Raw genomic sequence first — 20,119 nt, 5'->3', positions numbered from 1 at the left:
AATATACATTTATTATTGCATAGTATGCAAAGTGTGGGAAGGTCATAATTCGTGCCATGGATGAAATGTTGCATGGGAACTTTACAGGTGTACACTGATTTGGACAACAGCGGAGCACACTAGATTATTAGCTGTAATCACTAAGGTTTCCTGTGTCTATAATAGCTGAAACAGTGTGTTTAGAACAGAATATGAAGGTTAGTCACTGGCCTGTGACCCGAACTGCTACCACTCATGTATCTCCTGTAGGGGAGAGTAGCATCATACAGATAATGCACCAATGGTTAACAGTTAAAACAAATAGTGGTTATATCGAACTGAGAATGGAGTGGCATCCTCAAAGGCATTGGAAGCAAATTGAAATGGTGAGTCAATATAGCAGGAGATTAGTGATCATAAGCTGTATATGAAGAGGTGAGTATGTAATAGTTGGAGGGAATTTAGGAGCCTTTTACATAAAGAGTCAATATTTTTAGACATGCTTATCTTGACTTGGTCACGTTCCCACAGCAGACTCTTCACTCACTTTGCATGCTATACATTGTTCACCATCAATGACTGATGCAACTTAATCTCAAGAGTATACCATTTTGCTATGAGCCTCTCAAGCTTCCCACACTCCTTGGTTAATGCACAGGCTGGATGTCTATTTAAAGCCATATTAGTTTAATACCAGGGCTCAAATTGTGAATCTCACATGACATCCTGCATGTGCATTATGAAAAGGCGTCTGGACATCCATTGTTTTTAAATAGTTTTGTATTGTTGTGTTATATGTATGTCCTTATCTATTGTCATTTGATGCAGTACCTTACCAGGTATTGGTATTACCCGATGATACGGCAAAGCTGCAATCCAAGCTTATTGCAGTACACTCTCTCTTTTAAAGCTTGTCAATAAATTTATATTTGTTTAAATATTTTCCAAAACTACCCTATGTTACCATTAGTAACTGCTATGCTTACCCAGTGAACTCCATTTCAATCCTGCAGAGAAAGCAAGGAGGGCATTCTGGAAGACAGGCACAGGTTTATCTGATCCTATAGAATCCCCTGAGAATCCACTGCAAAGCTAGAAAATTCCTGGACCTAAAGACAAATTTTATCAGTTTGTTGTTGAAGCCTGTAGGTTCACATTTGGTGTCTCTAACCTGAAACAGTTCCTGCAACACCTTTGTGTGTAGAACCCATTCTCTTGAGCTTAGATGTTGACAACTAATTAAGTCTGCTGAGTTGAGTGACATCTCTGAGCTGCGAGACTTCTGGTACCTCCCGACAGTTGATGTAAGCCACTGCTGAGGTATTGTCTGGCTGAATCCTGGCCTAGTAGTCGAGAGCTCAAGTGCTGAAGCATAACCAAATAACCACATTCCAGAACATTGGATTGGGAGACAATCTTCCTCCATCGACAAGGTCCTGTAGGAGTGTCCACGACCCCTCCTAATCCCGACAAGCTGGCTTTTACTGTGAGAACCTTCAAGAACAGGTGTTAGGAAGGATTTCCTTGACTCTAGTGCTGGACTTGTGACCCACCAGGCCAAAAACCTAGTTTTGGGGGTCTGCTGTATGCAATGACCCAGAGATTTTTCCTTTGCAGCAAGAATGCAAAGTTGTAATGGTCTGGAGTGAAATTGGGCATATTGAGCTGCTTCAAAAGAGGCCAACATTAAACCTAGAATTCTCATGTAAAAGTGGGAAGCTGGTTGGTCCCTGGACTGTAGCGTTTGAACATAGCAGAGCGTTAGGAGATTCTCCTTTGGAAAGAAGACCCTGGAAAGAGAAGTATCGAGGAGAAGACCTAAATACTTCAAGCGATAAGTCTGTTTCAGAGCCAACTTCTGGAGATTCAGCTTTTTTTGTATTATTACTCTTTCTTTATTGTTATATACATTCACCGCCCACTTTATTGGATACACCCGTTCAATTGCTTGGTAACACAAATTGCCAATCACATGGCAGCCTCTCACTGCATTTAGGCATCTGACTGGGGAAGAAAGGGGATTTATGTGACTTTGAATGTGACATAGTTGTTGGTGCCAGACAGGCTGGTCTATGTATTTCAAAAACTGCTGATCTACTGGGATTTACATACACAACCACCTCTAGGGTTTACAGAGAATGGTCAGAAAAAGAGAAAATATCCAGTGAGTGGCAGTTGCGTGGACAGAAATGCCTCGATGTCTGAGAAAAATGGGCAGATGCTAGACAGGCAACAGTAACTCAAATAACCACTTGTTACAACCAAGGTATGCAGAATACCATCTCTGAACACAACACATGGAACCTTAAATCAGATGGGCTACAGCAGCAGAAGACCACACAAGGTGTCACTCCTGTCAGCAAAGAACAGGTAACTGAGGCTACAATTTGCACAGGCTCACCAAAATTGGACAATATAATATTGGAAAAACGTTGCCTGGTCTAATGTGTCTTGATTGCAGCTGTGACATTCAGATGATAGGGTCAGAATGTGGTGTAACCAACATAAAACCATGGATCCATCCTGCCTTGTATCAACGGTTCAGGCTGGTGGTGGTGCAATGATGTGAGGGATATTTTCTTGGCACACTTTGGGCCCCTTAGTACCAACTAAGCATCGTTTAAATGCCACTACCTACCTATTGATGCTGACCATATCCATCGCTTTATACCTACAGTGTACCCATCTTCTGATAACTACTTCCAGCAAGATAATGCACTTGTCACAAAGCTCAAATCATCTCAAACTGTTTTTTTGAAGATGATAATGAGTTTGCTATATTCCAATGGTCGCCACAGTCACCAGCTCTCAATCCAGTAGAGCACCATTGGGATGTGATGGAAGAGGAGATTCGCATCATGGACGTGCAGCCGACAAATCTGCAGAAACTGCGTGATGTTATTACGTCAATATTGACCAAAATCTCTGAGTAATGTTTGCAACACCTTGATGAATCTATGCCACAAAGAATTATTGCAGTTCGGAAGGCAAAAGAGGGTCCGACCTGGGACTAGCAAGGTGTACCTCATAAAGTGACCCGTGAGTATTTTACATTTATATTGGCATTACACACACTTTAATACATTTTTAATGTATTTTTTAATTGAAGTCAGCCTCTCTAAGTCTAATATGCTAAGCATAAAAACAATATGGCAATTGATTCAATTCATTTAGCTTCAGTCCATGCCAAAAAAAAAAAGAAAAACCAACTCCACTGGATCTTAGTATGCAATATACAATATCTCTTTAGTCCTCTTCTTAACCACTTGCCACCTGCCATATAGCAAAATGATGGCGGCAAAGTGGTTGCGATATTGCTGACCAGAAGTCATATGACGTTCCCAGAATATCAAGATGCTGCGCATCGTGCATCGTGATAATCGTTGGTGCTGTGTGTCAGTATGACAGAGATTCTTTACCACGTGATCAGCTGTGTCCAACCACGGCTGATCATGATGTAAAAACAGGAAGAGCCACTGATCGGCTTTTCCTCACTTGCGTCTGTCTGACAGGCGTGAGTAGAAGAGAGCCGATCGGCTGCTCTCCTGATGGGGGGGTCTGTGCTGATTGTTTATCAGCGCAGCCCCCCCACGGATGACCGTCCAGGATGACCAGGATGCTGCCAAGACCACCAGGGATGGCCAACACACTGGACCACTAGGTATGGCACTCTAGAGCACCAGGGAAATGCCAGTGTGCAGGCAGCTGCCAATCTGTGCCCAGGCAGCTGCCAATCTGTGCTAAAGAAAAATGCCATCCGGTGCCACCAGTGATGCCTACCAGTGAAATCTATCAGTGTCAGCCATCAGTGCCCATCAATGCCGCCTATCAGTGCCATCTCATCAGTGCCGCCTTATCAGTGCCCATCAGTGAAGGAGAAAACTTACTTATTTAAAAAAAAAAAAAAATCTAAAAAAAAGCAAAGAAAAACTTTTTTTTAAAAATCCTGGCCTGTCAGTTTAGGTGGACGGCCATGTCTTGGTAGGTTTTATACAGAGATTAAATTACCCACAGGCAGACTATATTTACTAATTAGGTGACTTTTTAAGGCAATTGGTTCCATTTTATTTTAGTTAGGAGTATCAGAGTAAAGGGGGCTGAATACAAATGCACGCCACACTTTTCACATATTTGTAAAAAAAATTGAAAACCATTTATCATTTTCCTTCCACTTCACAATTATTTCCCACTTTGTGTGGATCTAGCACATAAAATCCAATAAAATACATTTACGTTTTTGGATATTACATAACAAAATGTGGAAAATTTCAAGCCGTATGGATACTCAAAACACTTTACAGTAAAGGATATTTAGCCACTATTCATTAATCTTCTTAATTTCATTCCTATGTTCAATGACTCCATACATTTCTCAAATTTCTTAAATGTTAACAATTTTTCCCCATTTAGCTGCTTATTTCTCCAAAGTGTCCTCCCCCATATGCAATATTTCTTCCATCCCACACCTATACTCTACTTCCAATCGACATTCTTTCACATTAGACATGTGTGGTTCATTTTGTTCTGAATCGAAATTCAGACAAATTTTTCATTATTTGGAGATTTGGATGTATCCGAATTTCTGAATTACAATACTGACAAATTTAAATGAATCCGAAATAACGAAATTCGCACGAAATTCTAATCGAATTTGAAAACAAGAATAGAATAAAATAAAATAAAGCAATACAACAGAATAGAAAAGAACAGTGTAAAACTGAACAGAAAATAAATGAAAAGAACAGAATAGAGAAGAAAAGAATAGAGTAAAACAGAACAAAATAGAAAGGTATATAAAAGAATAGAACCAAAAAAAAGTAAATAGAATGGAAATGAAAGGAATAGAATAGAAAATAAAAGCATAGACTATAAAAAATGAAATATAATAAAATAGAATGAATATAACCATCTTCCAAAAGTCGAATTTCGAATAGAATGAATTTGAATAGAATAAATTAGAATAAAAAAAAAATAATAGAATAGAAATAACAATATAATAGAATAAAATCAAACAAATTAAACAGAATATAAGAGTCTTCTAAAATTCTAATAGAATAAATTCGAATTTGAATGTCAATTCAAATTTAAAGCAAATTTTTGAGAATTCAGTCGAATTTCAAATCGATGAAATTCGGAAAATTCTAATTGAATTCGAAAACGAATAAATGGAAACCAAAACGAACTCCCAAAGTGATTGAAATTTTAACTAAACCAAAATATTTAAATAACAAATCAAAACAAATTCTTTTGTTCTGCACATGTCTATTTCACATTAGGGATTTTTTTTGTAAACACCAGTACTTAGGAATGGGACCTTTGGCCACATTTAGGTGGGGGAGGAGAGGCATGTTCTTGGCCACTGATATTTTCATACTATAAAACAAGAATCTCTAGGACTCAATTCGATTCTGCTTAGCCATTATATCTTGAATAATTTAGGCTATTTTTTCCCTAAAAGTAGTGTTGCATTGTAGTATTATATTGGTGCCAATACCGAGTAAATGCTCTGATACCTGGGTAGTCAGGGGTGATCGTGGGGGAGTTACAAGCACAGATCTCCCTGTATAAATTTCAATAAAGTAGCTAACATCCGCTTCTCTTCCTCCTGTGGCTTTCAGCTGCTTTATTGGAATCTATACAGGGGGATCAGTGTTTTTAACTCCCACCATCCCCACATTGATCAACCCTGACTGTCCCCGTATCCTCCTCCATGCTCCTGTCCCCCTGCCTGTGCTCTGCTCCCTTTGTCCTCGATCTGTCAGGATGGAGATCCGAGGAAGGAGCTGGTAAAGCTGTCATTTACCGTCTCCTTCCTTTTCCGAATGAGCAGCATCAGTGATGAGGACAGCGTTGGCAGATAGTAAGCTGGCAAGGCCTGCAAAGCCTGCTGCCCTTGCACTTATGATCCTTCATACTAGATACAGTGCCTTGCGAAAGTATTCGGCCCCCTTGAACTTTTCAACCTTTTGCCACATTTCAGGCTTCAAACATAGATATAACATTTTAATTTTTTGTGAAGAATCACCAACAAGTGGGACACAATTGTGAAGTGGAACGAAATCTATTGGATTTTTGAAACTTTTTTTAATAAAAAAATGAAAAGTGGGGTGTGCAAAATTATTCGGCCCCCTTGTGTTAATACTTTGTAGAGCCACCTTTTGCTGCGATTACAGCTGCAAGTCGCTTGGGGCACGTCTCTATCAGTTTTGCACATCCAGAGACTGAAATTCTTGCCCATTCTTTCCTGCAAAACAGCTCGAGCTCAGTGAGGTTGGATGGAGAGCGTTTGTGAACAGCAGTTTTCATCTCTTTCCACAGATTCTCGATTGGATTCAGGTCTGGACTTTGACTTGGCCATTCTAACACCTGGATACGTTTATTTGTGAACCATTCCTTTGTAGATTTTGCTGTATGTTTGGGATCATTGTCTTGTTGGAAGATAAATCTCCGTCCCAGTTTCAGGTCTTTTGCAGACTCCAACAGGTTTTCATCCAGAATGGTCCTGTATTTGGCTGCATCCATCTTCCCCTCAATTTTAACCATCTTCCCTGTCCCTGCTGAAGAAAAGCAGGCCCAAACCATGATGCTGCCACCACCATGTTTGACAGTGGGGATGGTGTGTTGAGGGTGATGAGCTGTGTTGCTTTTACGCCAAACATATCGTTTTGCATTGTGGGCAAAAAGTTCGATTTTGGTTTCATCTGACCAGAGCACCTTCTTCCACATGTTTGGTGTGTCTCCCAGGTGGCTTGTGGCAAACTTTAGACAAGACTTTTTATGGATATCTTTGAGAAATGGCTTTCTTCTTGCCACTCTTCCATAAACGCCAGATTTGTGCAGTGTACAGCTGATTGTTGTCCTATGGACAGACTCTCCCACCTCAGCTGTAGTTCTCTGCAGTTCATCCAGAGTGATCATGGGCCTCTTGGCTGCATCTCTGATCAGTCTTCTCCTTGTCTGGGCTGAAAGTTTAGAGGGACGGCCAGGTCTTGGTAGATTTGCAGTGGTCTGATACTCCTTCCATTTCAAAATGATCGCTTGCACAGTGCTCCTTGGGATGTTTAAAGCTTGGGAAATCTTTTTGTATCCAAATCCGCCTTTAAACTTTTCCACAACAGTATTACGGACCTGCCTGGTGTGTTCCTTGGTCTTCATGATGCTCTCTGCGATTTCAACAGAACCCTGAGACTATCACAGAGCAGGTGCATTTATAGAGACTTGATTACACACAGGTGGATTCTATTTATCACCATCAGTCATTTAGGACAACAGTAGATCATTCAGAGATCCTCGATGAACTTCTGGAGTGAGTTTGCTGCACTGAAAGTAAAGGGGCCGAATAATTTTGCACGCACCACTTTTCAGTTTTTTATTTGCTAAAAAAGTTGAAAATATCCAATAGATTTCGTTCCACTTCACAATTGTGTCCCACTTGTTGGTGATTCTTCACAAAAAATTAAAATGTTATATCTTTATGTTTGAAGCCTGAAATGTGGCAAAAGGTTGAAAAGTTCAAGGGGGCCGAATACTTTCGCAAGGCACTGTATGTAAATGAAGGATATTCCACACTGGGATTTCACAAGATACTGCTGGAGAATGGGGGGTTAATGCTGGCTGGGACCTGGTTACTGTAAGGAAGCAGAGAGTGTCCAAGTAAACAAGGATTGAGGTGGTGGAAGTACAGTTGAGGAGATAGTGGGAAGACTGAAAGGTTGGCGTGTGCCCTGGACAATGGCCTGCGAAGAAGCAATAGGGCTGCAGAGTTCGTAGGATTATAATAAGCGTAAATAAAAAAATTAAAAAAAAAAACACCATGCCGCTTCCCACCACCAGCCAGCAACCAAAAGTAACGCAGTCAATGCTCTGGATTTAACCCCTTAGGCGAGTGACCGAAACATAGTAGAAACACCACACCAGCCTGCCTCCACAATCGGTAAAGCCATGACTTACCGAAGCAGTGGTCCTAAGCCGGTCTTAGGTCTCCAACAATCAGATAGGTGTAAGGCAGTTATAATACAGGGGATATTCCCCATTTAAAGAGACTTCACCTTCTCAAAGGCCTCATACTCTGGAAAGGTTTGGTTCTGCCATAAGGGTGCACTGTGGCCCTGGACTCGTAACTGGGTTAACTCCAACACTACACACGGGGAGATTAATTAAAACTGGTGCCCACAGATTCTGGTGCAGCTCTGCATAGCAACCAATCAGCTTTCAGGCTTAAACAGCAAAACTTAATGGAACAAGCTGAAGTTAGAACCTAATTGGCTATCATGCACAGCTGTACCAGATTGTGAGTGTACCAGTTTTAGTAAATCTCCTTGGATAGCACCTTGGCAGAGCCCAGACATGAAGAATACATTACAGACCATCCCAGCTTCTTCCTCATAGTTGAGTCTGGGTATGGCCATTGTGGGTTTTCCTAGAATTAGCCAATACAGAAAGCTGCAAAGTGAGTTCCTATGGCTCTTCAGCAACTGTAGAATCTTGGTAGGATAAAAAGGGATACAGATAAAAAGCAGAAAGTAAGAAACGGGTCTTCTATCTGTTCTCCTGGGAAACTATTAAAAATCAGAAGTATAATGGGAATAGTAAGGGTTATACTGGTCTGTCAGCTTTGTTTTTCAGTGTCCAATCTCCCGAAGGCAGAAGCTTAACCCAGCATACCAGAATTATTTCACCCTGTGTTCCTTAATGTAAAAAAATAATTGTTAAGTTTATATGCAACAACTGGCTGCTGCTCTTGGTTCTGACTCTATAACAAATCTAAGTCTCAAAATATATGTAGAAAAGCCAAGAAGATACAACAGCTTTTCAGCTCCTAATTCGGAATCTCTGCAGGACAGTGTGGCAGATAATTCAGTCAAACATCACTTTAGTGCAATGTCAGTCGGCTCTGTTACCACCCCTATGGTGTGTGTCACCCATTTCATTGCTTTACCCCCTTTTCATTGGCAAGGTCATTGCTTGTCTTTTTTTATTTAATTATATGTAATACCCTGTTTCCTCTAAAATAAGACCTAGTGTGATTGTCGGTGATAGCTGCAATAAAAGCCCTACCCCCCAAATAAGCCCTAGTTAAAGTCTTTGTAGGTCTTCTTTTCAGGGTAGGGCTTATTTTTGAGGAAACAGAGTAGGGCTTATTTGGGTGGTAGGGCTTATATTGCAGCCAACACCGACAATCACGCTAGGTCTTATTTTAGGGGAAACAGGGTACATTTTCTTTATATGCTTCACAGGGTCAGTGCACTTTAGTGAGCTTGTTTTGGTGAATTTATTACGGTGGCAAATTATCCTTTGCCAAGTTCAAGGACCACCCACACAGATGTCACTGCAGCCCTCCAGCCACAGTATGCGCTGTACCCAACACAACACATGTCAGAATAGAACTCGTCTCCGTTAGCTATTTCCATAAAGGAATAATATTATTTTGCATCTCGGTGTGCAGCGTTTATGTTGCAGGTACAATTGATTGCTTCGGACCGAGCCAGCACCTGAAATGTTACTGTGGAGTTTGGACTCGCCTGAAGCCGCATGTGAAATATTTGACTCCAGCCAGGGGTAGGCGTTAAATCCTCAGAAACTACATTTTTTGCCAGACTACAATATGCCAAAATCCCATTTCTGCTTTGATTGCTAAATTCTGCTCTGTGTTCTTGATTCTGTCAGTGCTGGACAGTGTGTTTCATGAAAGACTCATATATATATACTCATTACATCATGTGCAAAACTCCAATACAGACACCATGTCCTGCAAAAAGAAAAAGGTGGAAAAAAGATTATAGTAAAACATACCCGATGTTTTTCCTTAATCTTCTGCCTGTACACTTCTTTGTCAAATTTATCCTCTTCAGTCAGTCGTTTTCTTGCCTTTTCCAAATCGATGCCATTATCTGCATCCTCCTCTTCCTCTGCATCTTTTACCATTTTCTGTGCCTGAGGCCACTGCTGGATTGCCTGCGCCACACAAAACACAGTAAAGATTTTTTTCAGTTTGCAAAAACACAGGTTCTTTCTGCACATAGAATAAAATAAATGTAGAATGCATATTACCCACAGGGCATGGATATTAAAGGATCACTAAAGGCATTTTTTTTTTAAATAACGAACATGTTATAATTACCTCCACTGTGCAGCTCGTTTTGCACAGAGTGGCCCCGAACCTGCTCTTCTGGGGTCCCTCGGCAGCTATCTTGGCTCTCTCCCGCAAGGACTCCACAACTTCATGCAAGCTCCCTCGCATGATGTGGAGTGCTTGCGGGCACGCTCTCGTGATAGAGCTGGCAGCCGTAGACGCTCAATGTATCACTCAGCCCCACCCCCAGCGCGCCGCATCATTGGATGTGATTGACAGCAGCACGAGCCAATGGCTGCACTGCTTTTAATCCATCCACTCTAGCCAATCAACGGCCAGGGTGAGCGGCTTAGAGGATGTCGGGGTGAGCGACCATTATCAGATTTTTTTTTCACCTTAATGCATAGAATGCATTAAGGAGCAGGGAGCTGGGAACAATTTTGGAGCACAGGTTTTTTTAAGGTGAAAAAACTTAAGGCTTTAGAACCCCCTTACTCTCTCAATCATCTATTTTGAATCCTTGTGCTGCAAGAATTAGTAAATGTATGGGAAGGTATATTCTATTTACATGTTTTAAACAGGTTGTTACATTTCTTTAGTTACTTCCAGGTTACCAGGCCTAGGCAAATGATGTCACACATTCCAGGAGTCCTCAGGAGGGGTTTTCTCAGCTAAGCACACCCTCCTGCCTGCATGCCTGAGCCGAGGTCAGATGGATTCTGGGAAGTAAATACTACATGAATCATCTGCCCTTACTCGTAAATGGCAATGGCCATAAATACTGGGGGGGGGGGGGTTAAGTAATTTCTCTGCAAAATAAAGCATGCAAACGTGGATGGATGGCTGCTTTGAATAGTAAAAGCTAATTAAATAACGCTTTTGATTTGTGGTGCTCAGATACAGTGTTGTTCTACTTTAAGCTCAATAATGACATTTTACATTGTACATTAACTATACCAAATTTTATCATTCTTGGTTAAACAAGAGCATATGAATTGAGAAACTTTTGATGATTTTTGTGTGTGTAGGCAAAAAGTATAGTGTGTTGCGTTTGACAAGAAAGGGGTCCTCATTGCCTACGGAGATGGTGAACCCAGTGTAACTTGAGTTACGCAACTTTTATGCGCATTTCTACTGTTAACAAACCATACTTCTGATTATTTGCCGGGAAGTAGGTATCATTTTGTTTGCTGTATGTATATCTACCAGCCTTGTATTGTTTTTCCTAGAATTGTAGCAATTTGCATGTACAGCATTGTTTGTGCAATAAAAGCACATTAATACACTGCAGAGGTCTGAGCTTTCTTGCTTATAACCCAAAGTAACCCTAAAGGGGTTGTAAAGTTCATTTTTTTTTTTAAATAACAAACATATACTTACCTCCACTGTGCAGCTCGTTTTGCACAGAGTGGCCCCGAACCTGCTCTTCTGGGGTCCCTCAACGGCTGTCTCTGCTTCCTCCCACAAGTACTTCTCACGCTCATGCGAGCTCCCTCGCATGGTGAGACGCACTTGCGGGCGCGCTCCCATAGCCGTTTGTTGTATCACGCGGCCCCGCCCTCCGGCGCGACGGGTCATTGGATGTGATTGACAGCAGCGCGAGCCAATGGCTGCACTGCTTTTAATCCATCCACTCCAGCCAATCAGCGGCCAGGCTGAGCGGCAAAGAGGACGTCGGGGCGAGCGCGGGACTTTCGAGGGGTCAGGTAAGTAAAACGGGGGGGGGGGGGACTGGAGCCGCTACCTCTGTGAGATGTTTTTTCAACTTAAAATATTTACATTTACAACCCCTTTAATAGACGAAAGCAAAACAGGGAGAATGAAAGGTAGGGAGAGGGTGAGAAAATAGGGATACAGATGACAAGCATCTCTCTTCCAATAAAACAGTTTCAACTGCTCCATTAAGTAGAAAATGCAGTTTGTTTTTTTTAAAGAGAAGATAGCTTTTCGGGGTATCCGATGTCTTCCAAAAAGTGGTCAGGACAACGCAAAGCAACCATTAAAAATGTGGTTTCAAAAGCACTGGGCTTATGACTATGTAGTCAAGTAGAATCTGTACAAAAGTTAAACAAACGAGTCTAATTGTAGTGCGAATTGTAAGTTTTATGAGACCATGATTCAGGAATTTGCATGGGGATGAATTTTAATTCCCTGAATATGTATTCACGTTTAGAATCAAGCGCATCAAGAGAGCACCCAGGAGAGAGAAAATGTTAGGATTTTAAACCAAAACCAATTGGGCCCTCTGTACAGATGGATACAAGTAAAGTTACATGATTTAAGATAAGACTAGGCATGAGGCTAAAGGTTTAGCTTCTTAACTTTAGGAAGATTATACAAGACTGAAAATTCTGGAAATTACATTAATAATGTTAAAGCTGGCATGAGAATTTTTGGTAGATTTAGATCTACTTTAATGCAGAAGAAGGTTCTATTAAAGTTTGAGCATTAATGAAAGACAGGACCAAGAGTGTTAACTGCAAATGTCTGAAAGCGTGCTTTTGTGGTAGGAACAGGTCAAGCTGGTCATGAATAAATGAACTGAACGAATGCTGAAGATTAAATAATCTTGATCAAAAAAGAAGTTAATATAAGATTTGAGTTGATTTAAATCTTCTTTAATGCAGAAGCCCAACTGTGACTGGTTCTCTTAACTGTTCAGTAACTGGGAATTGTAAATGGGATCATCAGCTGAAAGCACTGGAAGGCTGACAATATATATATCCAAAAAGAATGCTGCATAGACCTATGCTTTTGCTTAGGTAAACACTACTATTACTTGCCCCCCTCTGTATAATAAAATAATTGAGAAATTTGGCAGCTGTGCTTTCACTTTTCTTTTTTAATTTTATGAAGTCAAGTAAAACTTAGAATAGCAAACTCGCCCCCTGGGAAAAGCTATTACCTTTCTGCAAACCTCGTTGCATTAGTGAACCCATCTGCCTTGTACAGAGCAATAAAATGTTTTTGGTTTGGGGCCAATTCTATTACATTTTTATCTCTCCTGGCTTCCAGACACACAGCCCTGGGCATGTAACAATAGTTTGATATTAACACTTAGAACCATTTTTCAAAAATAATAACAGTTGAAGTATGAATACTTTCTCTTAGATTTCTACGAATTAGAAAAAAATGCACATTCTTACATTAGCAAAGCGAAAACACTACTAGAAATCAATTTTAATGGATTTATATAACAGCTATTAAAGTTAGCAAAATGCAGACATCAAACTGTCATTTAAATGGACAAGGCAAGATATAAATTTGCATTCTTGAAAATGAAAATCTCAAGAGAGATCTGTGACATTTTAAAAGTATAAGACTACAAAAAGGCATAGGATTAACAAGAACTCCAAAGAACACAAAAGCCTTTCTACAATTTCTACCAGGTGAGACATTTAGATCTGCAAACAATCTAACATGTTGTCTCAGGGCTCATTCATATCAGGTGCGTTGAGCTGCATTGATCAGCATTGATCAAAGTGGCTCGATGAAAAGACACAGTCTAAGTCGTGTTTACACTATACTATCAAAAGTATACGGACACCATGCACATGAACTTTAATGGCATCCCAGTCTTAGTCTGTAGGGTTCAATATTGAGTGGGCCCACTTTTTGCAGCTATAACAGCTTCAACTCTTCTTGGAAGGCTAGCCACAAGGCCTGGGTCAGCGTCTCCGCTCTAATTCATCTCAAACATGTTCTATCAGGTTGAGGTTGGGACTCTGTGCAGGCCAGTCAATTTACATTTTCTCTACCCCAAATTTACTCATCCATGTCTTTATGGACCTTGCTTTGTGCACTGGTGCGCAGTCATGTTGGAACAGGAAGGGGCCATCCCCAAACTGTTGCCACATAGTTGGGAGCATGAAATTGTCCAAAATGTCTTGGTATGCTGATGCCTTAAGAGTTCCCTTCACTGAAACCAAGGGGCCAAGCCAAAACCCTGAAAGACAACCTCACACCATAATCCCACCTCCACTAAATGATTTGGACCAGTGCACAAACCAAGTTCTATAAAGACAAGGATGAGCAAGTTTGGGGTGGAAGAACCTGACTGGCCTGCACAGAGTCCTGACCTCAACCCGACAGAACACCTTTGGGATGGATTAGAGAGGAGACTGTGAGCCAGGCGTTCTTATCCACATCAGTGTCTGACCAATCTTCCAGAAGTGCATTTGTGAGGTCAAACATTTCCATAGACGCACTCCTAAACTTTGTAGACAGCCTTCCCAGAAGAGTTGAAGCTGCAAAGGGTGGGCCAACTCAATAGTGAACCATACGGACTAAGACTGGGATGCCATTCAAGATCAGTGTCAGAAGTGTCAGCTATTTCTGAGGGTGCCAAAACACAGAGTGGTTGGTGCGAGGTTGAATGGGAGTATTGACAGGGAAATTTGATCGTGGGAAATGTCTGGGATTTTGTTATTAAGACATTAAGCCATACTTTTTCCTAAAAGGGCTTAGTGACCGACTTCAGAATTCAAGCACATCAATTGGACCCGATTTCACTACAATTGAAAATTCAGCTACATTTCAGGTGCCTATACATGTATACTTTATGTCTGGCCCACAAAACATTGAGGTCACCGAGCTTCCAGTCATGAAAAATCAGAACAGACAACAATGAGGGTGGCAAAGTTTAGGCAATGGTTAAAACATGATATATAAATATCCCTATGCACAGGCTTCATAATGGGGAGTTTGGCAGAAAGAAGCCTATATGAACTAATAGAGCTTGTCGGCAGGGGGGTTTACTGTGCCAAGAAAAAAAAAAAAAAAAAGAAGAAGCTTGCCATGCAGAGAAGGGTTAATCCTTCCAAAAGACGGTGCTGGAAAGCTGCGACTAATTCCATATATTTTCGATGGCAAATCTTGTGTCCATCTTACACTCTATCACAGTCACACAATGCGTTCCTCACTCTGGCAGACCTCGCAAGGAGGATGATGTTAGGCTTGATTACTGTGTTCCTCTGCGCTCGCTTTCCATCTTGATGTTGTCAGCAAAATCATGTTCCTAAAATGTGAGCAGCCTCTGCCACCTAAATTGGCAGAAAATGACACTACAGGCACACTATGTGTAGTGCTGTCAGATGACACATGCCCAGAACAAAAGCAGCTCAACGATTGTTTTGTCAGCCAGCTTCCAATATTTCCCTACCAAGCAAGGAATGAGAGAAACTTATGAAGCCAGGCAAACATTCTTTTCTCTAGCAATAACATCAAAGATATTTGGATTTACTTGTGAATACAGGTAAAATGATTTGAGATCTATATTCATATTAATCCAGATGTGCATTTTCAAAATTATCTCCAGGTTTCTCATAGGAATTTATTTATTTTTTTTAAATAGGAATAACCAATTATTTAACCACTTGCGACCGACTCACGCCGATATACGTCGGTAGAATGGCACAACTGCGCAAAAGAACATATAGGTACGTTGCTCCCATTAAAAGCCGCCTGAGGTGCCCATGGCATGGCAGGGGAACCGATGCGCATGGCCGGCAGGCGCCATCGCGGGGATTTGTGTGTGTAAACACACAATTCCCTGTTCTGTCACGGAAAAGGAGACATAGCGTGTGTTCCTAGTAAGTATGAACATACGATATGTCTCCTCCCCCAGTCAGTCCTATCCCCAGTTAGAAAACTAACTAGGGACACATTTAACCCCTTAAATGTCCCCTAGTGTTAACCCCTTTCCTACCAGTGAAATTTACACAGTAATCAGTGCATTTTTTTTCTAGCACTGATCGCTGTATGTATGTCAATGGTCCCAAAATTGTGACAAAAATGTCCGTGCTGTCTGCCACAATGTCGCAGTAGCTTGCCGCCATTACTAGTAAGAAAAAAAAATTTAAATGCCATAAATCTTTCCCATAGTTTGTTGATGCTATAACTTTTGTGCAAACCAATCAATATATGCTTATTGTGATTTTTTTTTTACCAGAAATATGTATTCAAACATATATTGGCCTAAACTGATGAAGAAATGTGTTTTTTAAAAAAACATTTTGGAGATATAGCAAAAAGTTAAAAATTATATATATATATATATATATATGTATATATATATATATATATATATATATATATATATATATATATATATATATATATATATATAATTGTTTCTTTTTGTTTATAAAGCAAAAAATAAAAAAAACGCAGACATGGTCAAATGCCACCAAAAGAAAGCTCTATTTGTGGCGAAAAAAGGACCCAAGTTTCGTTTGGGTACAGCGTCGCACGACCACGCAATTGTCAGTGAAAACATTGCAGTGGCAAAATGTAAAAAGTTCTCTGGTCTGGAAGGGGGTAAAATCTTCACAGACTGAAGCGGTTAAAGGGAAGGTCCACCCTAAAGTGGACCTTCCGCTCATCGGAACCCTCCCCCCCCCTCTGGTGCCACAATCGGCACCTTTCAGGGGGGAGGGGGGTGCAGTTACCTGGATAATCCAGGTAAACTGCACCCACTTCCGGGATAGCTCTCTGCTGAAAGGGGCGTAACTTACGCCCCTTTCTGCAAGTGCCCGCCCCTTCCCGCAAGTGCCCCGCTGCCTGCTGGGAAACACAAAGATCCCAGAGGCAGCGAGGAGCGTCCTTATTGCGCAGCGCGATTCGCGCATGCGCAGTAGGGAACCGGGAAATGAAGCCGAAAGGCTCAATTTCCTGATTCCCATACCCAAGATGGCGGCGGCAGGACCCGACAGACGACCTAGAGATCGGCTTCGGGTGCCGACATCGCGGGCGTGCTGGACAGGTAAGTGTCACTATTTTAAAAGTCAGCAGCTGCAGTATTTGTAGCTGCTGGCTTTTAAAAAAAAAAAAACGCGGAGTCCCGGTGGACTCCCGCTTTAATCAAGGATCCCTTTTCCATCATTCCAACTATGAAACGGATACCATGAATCAGCACAATGACATCACATGCTTATCCTTGCCCTATGCATTTTGTAGAATTACTTTATCACATGCTCCTGATGAGGCCATTTGACAAAATAGATAAAGCAAAAGGCATAGAGTCAGGTTGAACAAGAAGCATCTATCCTGAAATGTATCATAACTTCTCAACTTCCCCTTGCCCTAAAGCAGGCTTAGCCAGGGTTGTAGGGGGCCCTACAACTATACAAATAATGCCTGCTTTCTAATTTTAGCAGGTAACTAGCTATATGCTGGGATAAATTTGAGCTGGCCCTGTTGCCACCAGGATCTCAGGGTTACCACATCCCATGCTTCCCCTGCAATAAATCCTTTAAACACAGACACAGTAGTTCTTTATAGCATACACTCACCTCTCCATCATCTGCAAAAACTATTTTTGTGTTCACTTTGAACTTCTTCTTTAAAGCTTTCTTGGCATCCTTTACTTTGGTCAATTTTTCTGTCTTCTTAAGTTTTGATTTTGTGGTTTCTTCTGCCTAGAAACAGGAACAGAAACATTTCAGCAAATGATAGCTCATAAAACCTTGTATTTTCCAAACTGCCAAAAATATACTGCAGACTACAGTAATTGAACAAACATTTTGGCACCTTATACCTATTACAAATGTTTTCTGTTGTGAAAACAATTTTAGGCTGCCCTTAAATGGGTGTGAAGATGAATGCTTGAGGCCTCACTCTTCCAACAACTTCAATAGCCATCAGTGGCTGTTTGTGTACCTCTGTAAACTCTTAGTAAACCTGAAGGACACAGAAGATGACAATGTGGGAAGACCCATTTGTGGTGCATTTTTTGCTAAATCAAGCAGATGAACTAGCACCGCTCAACAGCATAATGTTTAGAAAAAAGTCACAACGCTAGAGAGGCAGCAATGCAGACTTGGCTGCAAGCCTAGAGATACCTTTGTTAGAGCTTACGTTAGGTGTCCTTTCCTTGAATAAAAAGTTTGCTGTTAGAGAAAAAAAAATTGTGCCGTGACCACTGTAATGTCTTTGGTCTGACAAGCAGTAATAGGAACAGTTGTGGCTGCAGGCAGCTCACAGTGTGCCAGGTCAGTGCACTGTAACTACAATAGATAAAAAGAAAAAAAATGGACGCAACAGACACAAATATGTCCTACAAAATCTGATTAAAAACACAGCTCTAGGCCATTATCGTATAAAATGCAACCAGTGACTGTCAAAAAACAGCTTCCGGAAGGTCAAAATAATCTCTCATGTTGACTGTTTTGCATTGCCTTTTGCATTAGTTTTCAACCCAGTAAAACATTCTGCTTTTAAACCAGACCAGACCACTACTAGCTTAAGCTTTAATCCCAGGGCTCAAGCTGTGAGCTCACCTTATCTTCAGAACAGTCCTTTATCTGAGAATGCAAAACTGCAGACCAATGTATTCTCCGATTCAAACAGCACCCCTGTAACCTTACCCCCATATAAGGTAAAACAAGTGGGAGGCCACGCAAATAGGAATCATGTGACCAGAAGAGTCATGAAAAAAATGAATATACATTTTAAAGGGAGTGTCTGTATAGACAAGCCATTGGTTTTGCCAGCATTACTGTTTTAGGTCTGCTTAACGATTAGATATGTAACTTGCATTTTCTGATCTTTGTACATAATCGGCCTAAAAGGCAGTATAGCTTGCAGAAACAAGAGAGAAGAAAGAGTGCTGGAAGGATGGACAGAAACTTTCCCAGTGTCTCCTACCCTGTTTCCCCTAAAATAAGACCTAGTGTGATTGTCGGTGATAGCTGCAATAAAAGCCCTACCCCCCAAATAAGCCCTAGTTAAAGTCCTTGTAGGTCTTCTTTTTAGGGTAGGGCTTATTTGAGGAAACAGAGTAGGGCTTATTTGGGTGGTAGGGCTTATATTGCAGCCAACACCGACAATCACGCTAGGTCTTATATTAGGGGAAACAGGGTATCTGTAGTAAAAAGAATGAGGTGGTGGGGCGCTGGACTGGGCTGTGAATTAAATAGTTCAACTATGTGTTTATATTTTTTATTGTTGGATCCAGGCAATTCTCATGTACCATGATCGTAAACTAACGTCATGGAATAAAGTATATAAATAGAAAAAATTAGCCTGCCCCAGTGGCTGTAGATATTCTTATTGTGAAGAGGAAATTGGTGGAACTTCGCCCTCAAATCAGGGCCCAAATCACAAACAAGATCAGAGAACAGATAAGGTAATAGTGGGCACCTACTGTTTGTTACGTGCTCTCAGGCAGGATGTTTAAACTCACTAAGGTAAACTAGATAAGGTTCAGTCTTGTCAAGCTTGTTTCCAGACTCAAAAAATTATTCAAGCTAGAGGCAGCCAGGCAATTAGTATTTTTTTTTAAAAGGAGGTTCGCATTGGCTGTCTCCTTTAAAGCTGGCCAATGGGCATACCTGCTTAAAGAGTTTTTAACCCTTCCTTATTCGTCATCTTCCTTTAAGTTACACACTGATGTACTGTCATTAAACGTATTAAATTACTCTAGTCTTAAATCAAATGCAAACTCTTTAGCCTTAGGTGAATACCATAATTTATTTTTATAGAGATTCCACAACATGACCAATCATGATGTAGCAAGGCCTCGCCTGCACAGGCTCTGAATAGCTGATTTGCGCTTTGATCAGTTACATGCAAGCCTCTAAGTGGTCCCCGTGGAAAGCATGATGTACTGAATATTGCATGATATTTACAATGGTGTGCTTTGCCATCCCACTCTGGGGCTTTAACTCTGAAAGCTTTAAACATCTACTAAATGCCTTATTTTTCCCCAAGTGTTTTTAAACTGGTCCAGTCTCATCTTAACAATTTCTATGTATGAATAACAATATCTGGAGAAAAGGTCAAGAAAACACAGTTAACACACAATAACAACGTAAACTTGCCAAGGCACACCTTATAATACATTTATACATACACATAACCTTGTATAGAACACCTATGATAATATTAAATACAATCTAATCTTTTATTTCAATCCCAAAAAAGTTGGGACTGTGTAAAGAGAACATGGTAAATTCTACATAACAGAATGCAATGATTTGCAAATCTTATAAACTAATATTTTATCCAAAATAGGAAACATATCAAATGTTTAAAATAAGAATATGTACCATTTTAAGAAAAAAAAAG

General features: G+C 40.7%; 1 protein-coding gene across 1 annotated transcript in view; it reads right to left on the bottom strand.

Annotated features, from left to right (window-relative positions):
* The window catches only part of DDX10 (DEAD-box helicase 10), a 420,816-nt gene that overhangs the window by 173,862 nt on the left and 226,835 nt on the right, over positions 1-20,119 (bottom strand). Inside the window, exons 14-15 of the mRNA XM_077483966.1 lie at positions 17,344-17,469; positions 9,772-9,933 (exon numbers count right to left, since the gene is read on the bottom strand). Coding sequence (XP_077340092.1) covers positions 9,772-9,933; positions 17,344-17,469 — 288 coding nt within the window. The remainder of the gene's footprint in view (positions 1-9,771; positions 9,934-17,343; positions 17,470-20,119) is intronic.

The sequence above is a fragment of the Lithobates pipiens genome, unplaced genomic scaffold (assembly GCF_037356315.1).
Source record: "Lithobates pipiens isolate NorthernLeopardFrog02 unplaced genomic scaffold, aLitPip1_a1.2 Scaffold_16, whole genome shotgun sequence".
NCBI lineage: Eukaryota > Metazoa > Chordata > Amphibia > Anura > Ranidae > Lithobates > Lithobates pipiens.
Note: the sequence above shows the minus strand (reverse complement) of the source record. Positions and strands in the feature narration are given on the sequence as shown.